The sequence below is a fragment of the Periophthalmus magnuspinnatus genome, chromosome 3, assembly GCF_009829125.3.
Source record: "Periophthalmus magnuspinnatus isolate fPerMag1 chromosome 3, fPerMag1.2.pri, whole genome shotgun sequence".
NCBI classification, from domain to species: domain Eukaryota; kingdom Metazoa; phylum Chordata; class Actinopteri; order Gobiiformes; family Gobiidae; genus Periophthalmus; species Periophthalmus magnuspinnatus.
Window position 1 is genome coordinate 13256775 of NC_047128.1, and position 10843 is coordinate 13267617.

Genomic DNA, 10843 nt, shown 5'->3' on the forward strand with positions numbered 1-10843 from the left:
TAAACTTCCCGTCTCCTGCCTCTGGAGATCGTCAACACAAAACGTATTCTTTGTGATAAAGAGACATATTAAAGAGGGGGCATTCTGAAAAAACAACAACAACTTTTTGGAGCTTTCTACCATTTTATAATGTTGTTCCCTCATCAAAAACATCCCTGAAGTGGTTTTAGTTGTCATCCAGGCATGTTTGAATAATTTAGCAATCTCTCCCGGGCTCTATTCAAACCCTCCTAACAGTTAGCTCTAATATCCTGTGCTATGCTCCACCCACAAGCTTACATCACCCATGCTCCCACACAGAAATCCTCCATAAATATACAAATGCATGATACAAAACTGTACACAACAACGTGACAAACCTGATGCGATGTGCAGTAGTTTCATTGGCGGAACGTTCGCTGATTGAAATGTGATTAAACTCTGAAGGGGGGGGTAACTTTTGAGTATTTTTTTTACGTTTTTGGAGAATATAGCATTTTCAAAACAATTAAAGGCAACATGGTGATCTAAATATATAATGTATTAGCAGTTAATACAGCACAGAAGTAAGATGCCTCCTTTTTAAAGTGGGATTACAAACCGAAACTTCGCCAACAACCACATTTCAATTAGAGCTGCTAAACTGGGCCTTGTAGGACTAAAGAAAAGACTGAGAGGGGAGGAGGGGCGGGGTCTCAAGGTATAATGAACAGTGTGATTGGTATCCACACTGCAAACTCCGCCCCTGCAGCCACATGTTTGTAATCAGAAGCACCTGTCTGTAATCAGGGCAGTCCTGTGTGATGTCACATACTACTTGAAATTTCGGAGGCCACTGAAGGCAGCACAAATTTAGATTTAGGCATTTTTGACCAGAAAGATATGCTTTTAAAGGGCCCATATTACTTTCTGATATATTTTAATGTTGCTTCCTCATCGCAAACATACCTGGAGTTGTGTTTTGTTTTGTGTTTCATACAGAAAACACTGTTCCACATTGTGATGTGGGGTAGAGAAATTAATCATGTTAAATCTAAATTTTTTACTATTATTTTAGCTGTAAAAGTACCAATAAGAGTATCATTAAAAGGCCAGATTGAGTAGTAGTATTGATAAATCCTATCCCATCCCTAGTAACAGCATTATAACATGGCTTAATACTCACAAGGATCCATTTTGTGCAATATAGTACATTTAAAATAGTTTTTAACAGTTTTCCCTGTTATGTTTGTTTCTTCAGGAGTACGAGCTGACGGTGCTGCCTAATGCTTTCATGATCCACATGCCCCACGCGCCGAGCTTTGACATCTCCAAGTTCAGGTCCAGTCCCGGGTACAGACACTGCCTCTCCACCCTGAAGGACGAGTTCCACCAGGACCTGTCCCGAAAGTACGGCTCTGCGGCGCTCAAGTACCTCACAGCCCACAGGAGCATTTGAGAGGACCCGACCTCAAACACTGCAAAATATATGTCTACATGAGATAAAAGGAGTCAGCCAAAGTAATTATTCTTACTTTGGCTGAGGAGTTTTGAGTTATTTTCAATACTGGGTCTATAGAGTTAAGTGTGATGTCACTTCCAGGTCAATTTTCTCTTTTTTAGTGACAACACACCTCACATTAAAGAGAAATTGCAGTCGTTTAAAGCCAACAAGGCTGTCAGCATGGATCTATGGTTATAACTGTGGCAGAAAGTGCACAAAGGAGCGTTAGCAGTGACCAGCAGTTGGTGAGATAAGAGAAGTATATATAGATTATTACTACATTATTTACGTATTTGATGCAGTTTGTGGTTAAAATATGACTTTGAAAGGTAATTGTCTCTTGTTTGATGAATAAGTAACAAAAACAGATCTAAAATCAACTTTAAAGTTTCTGGTTAGACCTGGAAGTGACATCAATTTTCAAGTTGTTTCAGATGAGTTTCAATATGTTTTTATTATTTTTTTCAATCAAAAACATTTTCAGATTATAGTAAGAAAATTACATTTGAAATCAGACACAAAAAAATCCATAATATACTAGAAAAGAAAGAAGCATTGAAACTAACCAAAACTTCTCTAATTGATACGTCATTTTAACTCGTGTAGATATTACAATTTTGCAGCTAAGTCGCTAAATTAGCCGCTTTTAGCACGATGGAAAGTACTGGGACTGCCACAAGCCGAGTGCAACTTTTCCAATGGGACACAAGACAAATGCAGACTCCAGAGGGCGCTGTCGTGTGGCACAGGACACTAGGTTGTGCTCTTGTTCGGCACAGGACACTAGGGGGCGCTCACATTTGGGACTCTAGCTTTATGGAGGATTCTTCTCGACAATCAGGGCTGCTCCACGGCCTCTCCTGTAGTTATGGAACTTCACATAACAGAGGGATAAAGCCTTATCACCGGGGAAGATATTTAACATGTTTTTATTTCTATGTAAACCAATGAAGAATGGACAGTCAGGTTGTGAGGGTCCGGTTGTGTCGGTTTGGTTGTGTCGTAGAGTGAAATTGTTTGTTGAATTCGGAGTAGCGTTGGTTAAAGTGTGTTAAAATCATAGACTGTATATAGAAGTGGACTGAGGGAGTAGCAGTGGCTAGCAGTTATAGCGACTAATCTGCAAACGGGCCCGATATTTGGAAATCCGGGTACGCAATCCAAGAGCCAATCAGTGGTGAGGTTGTTGAAGGTACACACCCCACACCCGCTGGTTTGGCTCGCTTAACAACAAGCCGTGATAGCCGTCATTCTACTACTATTTCTAAGGTTAGCAGGAGCAACCTCGGGGAAAGAAGGCGCCTTTTTAGTCTGTTATTAATGTCCATTTTTTGATTTACGGATAAAATGGTGAAATGAAAACAGCAGGATCACGTAGAGCGGGTTAATGCAATCATTTTAAGACCAAAATGATAAGCCTGACAGCAGTAGTTACAGAGAGATGGTAACTGATTTTTCAATAGAAAGTAAATTGCAAAGAGAGTTAAAAAAAAAAAAAACACTTTGCCCTCATGCTCACTTCTCATTTGGAACGCAGCAGCTAGCGGGATAGCTTTGTCCATTTATGTACACAGTCTATGGTTAAAGTATGTGCTTAGAATACATCTGCTGTTTACATTTGCACTACAGAGACGTCGTCCTAGCAACAAGACCTTGTCCAGTTTGGTCCGACACGGTTTGAAAAACAATAGTGCTGGTTTGGATCTTTCTGAATCTGCATCATAAAAGCTCATATCCATAGGTTTCAGAATGACGTTGCCATAGCAATTAATTCAAAACAAAATATTGTATCTTGTTAATAGTCCTCAAAATGGCACCACAGGAGACTAAAGAATGCTTCTGTTGTATTTTATTCTGTTATATTTTTGTTAAGAGAAATTAGAAAATATTTTTATTCCAATTGGAAATAAATTGAAACAAGTGCAAACATGTAGAAACCTGACAACTCCATCTAGACTAATCAGATGTAATTACTAATTAATTTTCTGTGTTAAGCAGAGTTTGTAAATGGTTAGAATTCAATTATATACAGATGCAATCGCACAAACACATAATGGTCCCAAATGAAGGGAAGGACGGAAAGTGCTTGTGTTTTTTTGGAGTCGCTGCGTGTTTCAGACATTACATTATTAGCAGCAATTTTCTGTCTAGCCTCTGTCTTTATAGAAAATGCCAAAATATAATTACAAGTTTTACACATTGGGACCTACTAAACGCACTCTCCAAACAAAACCTCTGCCTCAGTCCCTGCAGCTTTTTTTTACATACAAAAGCACATTTCTCTGCTTCTCAAATGCCAATGTTAATGGCTGCATAATTAGTTTTAAATGTAATATTCATTTATGCTCATGTGGACTTGGGGCATATACTTCCAAGATTATTTTTAAAAATGTTATGTTTTTAGAAACAACATTTTCATGATTTTTAGTTGCTTTAAAGGTGCACCATGTAACTTTTCTGTTTGTCTCCATGGAGATGTTATTGCTTTGCCAGCAATGTTCCACAATATCACATTAGACATTTACATATTATTACATTACATATTGCAATTAATGAGTTAGAAGTACTTTTATTACTCAAAAATACCTTGAAAAACATACATTGTTACTATGAGCTGGTTACTTCTCCACAGATCTGAACTGTAACTTGGCTTGATGGTGTTACCTGCTTGTCTTCATGGATATAGATACGTTTAATGCCATACTGTGGAACTTTGCAGTCAAAGCAGTAACATTTCCTTGAAGGCAATCAGAAAATTTACATAATGTATTTTTAAGAACACATTTAAAATGAATCTTTTTCTTTGGTCTTTTGTAGTTCAGTTATATTAAAAGTTAATTGAATTATTTTAATTTTTATTTTATTGTATTTATTTTTATTTTTTTAACAAGTGTCATTTTTCTTAAAAGACCAAACCAGGCTTTATGGTAAATTGTTTAAATGTTTTTCAAACTGTACTGTGCCAAACTGGACTGTACCACGGGGGGGATGGGGGGGGGGGTCCATCTGCTCATGTCTCCCTCATCTGTGTGTGTGTGTTTGTGTTTGTGCGTGCTGGGGTGTGTGTGTGTGTGTGTGTGTGTGTGTGTGTACTGGCTCACCTGACCAAACCCCTCTATGGGCCGGGACTTGTATGTTTTATTTTTTTATGTACTTTTTATGTATTTTTTGTCTAATCACTGGACACACCTCTGTACACTGGACACCGCTCACAAGGGGTAAACGGACCTGGTTTCAGAATATTCATGTTGACTTGAGTTGTTCAGATAATAGTTTAGTAGCTTGAGAGTACAGTTACTTTAAAAGTACTCAAGGAAATCGTGTTAGGGTAAAAATGACAAATGTTGCTAATTGTGCAGATGAACTTAAACTAATGTGAAATCTCTGATATTTCCAAAGAATTGGAGTTAAAGCAAATTTTAATGTAAGGAACACAAAGTGTTTTTCATTTGTCAAAATTAAGAAATTGTAGCATATAGGCTCACCAATATATTGTGATCAAGTACAAGTAAAAGTATTTAGAGATACAACTACTGATACAACTACTACAAATCTGAATGTGAATGTATACATGTTTTTACCTTATTTTGAGGAGAACAATATCAATTGTTTTTTTTTTCTAACTCCACTACGCATAGGCCTGTTTTTTTTTTGTTTTTTTTTTTTGTTTTTTTTTTATGCATCTATGTAGCTCTAAAGCCGTTCTTAAAAATCTCACAAATTGCAATTTTAATTGGCATACAATAATTGTTTCAGCTGACTGACAAATATGCAAAACTCTTTGGCTAGTAGTTGTAGTTGACTGACATATTATTTTAATCAAAGTCATATGTACAGTTTTTATTGTTGCAAACATTTATACCAATTATACTGATCACAACAAACTAATCAACATTACATTAATTGATTAATGGTCCTATATTATGCAAAACTGACTCTTGTGAGCTTTATGCTGTTAGAATGTTGTTACCTCATAAAAAATATAGCTGGATTTGTGTTTTGTTTCATTCACACACGTTTGTGTAATCCTTTATTATTAGTTTGTCAAAATGCCCTGTTCCACCTTGTGATGTCATGAAGCGGTAGTTTTCAAGTTAACGGCTACCTTTAGTTGACCTTTAGTTCAGTAAAGATTGGCAATTCCAGGGCTGAAATCATCCAAATGATTCTAGTGAAGGTGTATGGAGTTTAAAAGCACACTGGAGCTCTTCCTGTATCACCACATGACATCACAAGGTGGAAGTGTTTTCAATTTGAGAGAAGAACACAGCCTAAATATACAGGGTTTGTGTGTTAAGCATTTGAATGAAACAAAACACCACTCCAGGTTTGTTTGTGATGAGGAACAACAGTATAACATAGATCAGAAAATAATATAATATGGGCCCTTTAAAGAGAAATAAAGGATATAACTGTTTATGTATGGATAGCAAAGCATATATATTGAGAGATATATTTCACTGGTGCAAATACTACTGCTGCAGACCAAATACACACTTTATATTTGATTGTGTACTGACAGGCGTTTGGTGTTTTGCATGTTAATTGTTTATTTTGGGCCCTCATTTAATCCTTTTCGTTTTTAAAAATTCATTTGAGGAAGCTTCAAAGCGTTTGGGTAACGACACATTGAGATGCAAACTCACATGTTTAGTCCAGACCACACTGAAGCGTCTGAGCCACTGCACCAAATCTGCTCCAGTATTTATCCAATGAAAAGATGAAAAATATTCCAAAATGTTCAGAGGCATAGAGTGTCAGAGGGATGTCATGATGTCATTGTTTCACAATTATTCACGAGTAGTGAGTCCATGACCAAACAATGAAAGGCCTATTGACTTTCATCACTTTGTCTAACAGATCACTATTCCTCTATGTGAGCCACTTCATCAAACTTTGTGATTGATAAAATAAGGGTAAAGAGGCAGTACCTGATTTTTGTCCATGTATTTGAGCAAAATGTATCCTGCCCCAGCACCACAGACAGTGTAAAGAAGTGGACTGAGTGAGTGTGACGTCACCCTTAGCGTTTGGCTCCAGTCAAATGAAGCAGTTATAGGGGCCAATTTAGAGCCGAGTTCCATACTTGGAATTCCGTCCGAGTGTGGAGTCGGCGCTTAGCAACGCTGTCAATCAAACCTGTTGCTAACGCTAGTGGGTGCAATTTTAGGGAAAGAAGGAGCCTAATTTGTCTGTTATTAATGTTCATATCTTAATTTACTGACACAACAGCAAAATAAAAACACCAGGATCATATAGGGCAGGTCAATACGAAGTTTTTGAGACCAAAATGACAAGACTCACTGCAGCAGTTAGACAGAGCGGTGACAGTTTTTTATGTAAAGTAAATTGGAGCCAGAGTCAATGGAGCCAGAAGCGCCCCCTTGACCATTTCCTATTTGAAACGCGGCAGCTAGCATTTTAGCTACGTCCATTTATATATACAGTCTATGCCCAGTACAGATATATTGTATAAACAGTTCTTCAGGTCAAAATAAGTCAGCTGTGTGCTGTCTGCATCAAATTGTTTTGATTGTCCAAAAATCAGGAAGGTTGATGTTAGCATGCTAATTGTTGTGGGCATTATTGTGACAGCAAAACTCCGTTCTGGTCTCTGAAAGTTATGAAAAGTGCTTATAGACATTTCACAGTGAATAATTAGGAATGCATTTGGAAAGCGAGGAAAAGCTAGTTTGGTTTTTCCCATTTTTCAAAACTCAAAAATGCCCAAAATCAGGTACAGCATCTTTAACGTGACATAAACAGACAGAAAAAAACACTTTATATTTTGGGAGTCTACACTGAAAACTGTATAGCATATATAGTTTTATGATTATATTCTGACCTGAGCACTCACCATTATTTAAAATATCTTGACCTCCCTGATTGCGTCATGATCTTGGTCAAAAATATGTCTCCATTGAGGTCCACTATATTGTCTTTGCTGTACCAATTTTGAGTGCTAAAATGTTCAAAGCATATTTTTTTCTTGAATTCATTTTGTATTGTATTCATTTTGTGACTGTATTGTCCTCCATGTTTCGTCACTCACGCAGAACCCCCATGAGCTGCTGCTGGTTCAGAGTCTGGACTGAGGTCTGGGACTAAGGCCAGACCGGGCGAGATCCTGGTCTGGACTCTGGCTCAGATGTGACACAGGGCGAGATCAGAGTCCAGATCCTGTTCTTAGTCTTAGAACTCTCACCCGGCTATACCCAGATCTAAACCAGAGTCTGATTGTGGTTAAAATTCTGGGTCTAGATCCTGGTTCGAATTTTGGCCCAGAATCCAGACTCTAGGTCTAGATCTTGGTTCAGACCTCGCTCTTAGTTGTGGCTCAGATCCTTGACTCAGATTGCAGTCTAGACTCTGGACCAGCCCTAGTACTGGTCTAGATTTTTATTCTATGTGATCTGGCTCTAGATTTTCACATCCCGGTCTAGACCTCATTCTGGCTGATACATTTTTTTTAAGGTGTTGGTCCAACCCTGACTGATCCTAGTCCGGTCTGGACCCTCTACTTGCTTCATATCCCAGTTGAGATTTCCGTATTTGGTCTAGACTTGATGCTAGTCCAGATCCTGGTCTAGATCCAGGTCCCTGGTCTTAGTCTAGACTATAGAATCTGGTCCCAGTCTAGAACCTGATGCCAGTCCAGATCTCAGTCTAGGTCCAAGGCTGACTCTGGTCAAGGCTCTAGTTTCATGCAGTCCCAGGTCCTGGTCTAAACCCAGGTCCTGGTCTTAACGCAAATCCTGTTTTAGACTCTGGACAAGCCCTAGTATTGGTCTAGATCTGTGTTTTATGTAATATTGATTGAGATACTGCCTGGTCCACATCACAGTCTAGATCCTGGTCCCAGTCCAGATCCTGTTCCTGGTCCAGACCCTGGTCCTGTTTCAGATCTTGCTCTAGACCCTGTTCCCGGTCTAGACCCCAGTGGGTGCAGCCCGTGGCCTCGTGTTGGCTGTGGTGATGCAGTGCCTTTGTGAGCCGTGACAGTGGATATATTGATTGTATTGTTGTGGGCGGGGCCTGGGGCATATTTATTATTGTTGACTCAAATCAATCATATTTTTCTATGTAAGTGCTTTAAATAAACCCGGCTTTTGTAAAAACCTGAGTCTGATCTTTGGATTTATCCCACAGCAACACACAACCCGCAGTGGAAATCTGACATTATAATCTTATACTTCATGTAGCGACATTTAACGAACATGCATTATGCTAAATAGACTTTTTTTTTAGTCCTGCGCTGACCTTTTTTAGTGGTTTTCCTTTGGTCCTCCTCTAGTTCTCTTCTAGTCCTTTTCTGGTCCCCTTCTAGTCCTCCTCTGGTACTCCTCTGGTCTCCCGCTAGTCTTCCTCTAGTCCTTTTCTGGCCCCCCTCTAGTCTTCCTTTAGCCTTCCTCTGGTCATCCTCTCGTCCTCTGATCCTCCTCTTGTCTCCCTCTAGTCCTGTTCTTGTCCTCCTCTAGTCCTCCTCTTGTCTCCCTCTGGTCCCCCCTCACCTCCTCTAGCCTTCCTCTGATCCTCATCTCGTCCTTTTCTTGTCCCCCTCTAGTCCTTCTCTGGTCCTCCTCTAGCCTTCCTCTGGTTGTGCTCTAGTCCTCTGGTCCTCCTCTGATCTCCCTTTAGTCCTCCTCTAGTTATTTTCTGGTCCCCCTCTAGTCCTCCTCTGGTCCTCCCCTGGTCTCCCTCTAGCCTCCTCTGGTCCTCCTCTAGTTATTTTCTGGTCCTCCTCTGGTCCTCCCCTGGTCCTCCTCTGGTCCTCCTCTGGTCCTCCCCTGGTCCTCCTCTGGTCCTCTAGTTCTCGTCTAGTTCTCCTCTGGTCCTCCCCTGGCCCTCCTCTGGTCCTCCTCTAGTTCTCGTCTAGTTCTCCTCTGGTCCTCCCCTGGTCCTCCCCTGGTCCTCCCCTGGTCCTCCCCTGGTCCTCCCCTGGTCCTCCTGTGGTCCTCCTCTAGTCCTCCCCTGGTCCTCCCCTGGTCCTCCTCTGGTCCTCCCCTGGTCCTCATCTGGTCCTCCCCTGGTCCTCCCCTGGTCCTCCCCTGGTCCTCCCCTGGTCCTCCCCTGGTCCTCCTCTGGTCCTCCCCTGGTCCTCCTCTGGTCCTCCTCTGGTCCTCCCCCGGTCCTCCCCTGGTCCTCCCCTGGTCCTCCTTTGGTCCTCCCCTAGTCCTCCTCTGGTCCTCCCCTGGTCCTCCCCCAGTCCTCCCCTGGTCCCTTATCCTCTCATACTTGCCCTGGTCTTTGCCTGGCCTCCTCATGTGTAAAATGAGTGCGTCTGTTTTGTTCACTTTAATTACCTCATTGTGCAGAAGGACGAGGGAGTCCCAGAGCTCACTCCCTTTAAATGCAAATCACTTCCAACTTCATAACGCAGGAATACTCAGGAATATCCGGAAATACACAAACTACGGACAAAACAATTTACCGAGTGAACGAGCAGGACAAACGGATTATTACTAAAACAATAAAATGGTGTCTAAATATGTCCAGAACAAACAGAAGCTTAAAGTCACCAAGAACTTTTACTTTTCTTTGGTGCAGTGCAATATGTTGTGAATCATACACTTGGCTAAAGGTCATTACACAAAATGGACTCTGAGCTTTAAACCATGTTAGAATGTTGTTACCTCCTTAAAAATATACCTGGAGTTATGTTTTGTTTCACACATGTTTGAGTAATCCTTTATTATTAGTCTGTCTACATCCCCAAAGCTCAAAATTCTCTATTCCACCTTGTGATGTCATGAAGTGGTAGTTTTCATGTTAACAGCTACCTTTTACTTTTAGCTCAGTAGAGATTGGAAATTCTAGGGCTGAAATCATCCAAATGTTTCTAGTGAAGGTGTGTAGAGTTTAAAAACACAGTGGAGCACTTCCTGTATTACCACATGACATCACGAGGTGGAACAGAGTTTTTAGTCTAAGAGAAGAACTCAACCTAAATATGCAGGGTTTGTGTGTTAAACGTGTGTGAATGAAACAAAACACAACTCCAGGTCTGTTTGTGATGATCAAACAATATTATAACATAGGTCAGAAAATGGTGTAATATGGGCCCTTTAAGGTGCACTTTATGGTCCCCACAGAAAAATGTGTCTCCTGCATTTGACCCATCCTTCAGTGTCTCTGGGTTAAACCTGTCAGGAGCAGTGGACCCATGATCTTGAGCTGGTCTTGTTCAGGATTATCTTAAGTGGAGGGCTTGACCTATTGTGCATCTTTTGGGATGATGTGGGAAGACACAGGGAGAACATGCAAACTCCACACAGACACAGGGAGAACATGCAAACTCCACACAGACACAGGGAGAACATGTAAATCCACGCAAAAAGACCCAGGCAGCGCTGATGTTGAACCTGGAACCCTCCTGCTGTG

General features: G+C 40.7%; 1 protein-coding gene across 2 annotated transcripts in view; it reads left to right on the top strand.

Moving 5' to 3' along the window:
• The window catches only part of large2 (LARGE xylosyl- and glucuronyltransferase 2), a 131927-nt gene extending 123358 nt beyond the window's left edge, over positions 1-8569 (top strand). For both annotated transcript variants that reach the window (XM_055232108.1, XM_033986439.2), the window contains one exon: positions 1220-8569. In XM_055232108.1, coding sequence (XP_055088083.1) covers positions 1220-1417 — 198 coding nt within the window. In that variant the 3' untranslated portion in view covers positions 1418-8569. The remainder of the gene's footprint in view (positions 1-1219) is intronic.
• The last annotated feature ends 2274 nt before the right edge of the window (positions 8570-10843 follow it).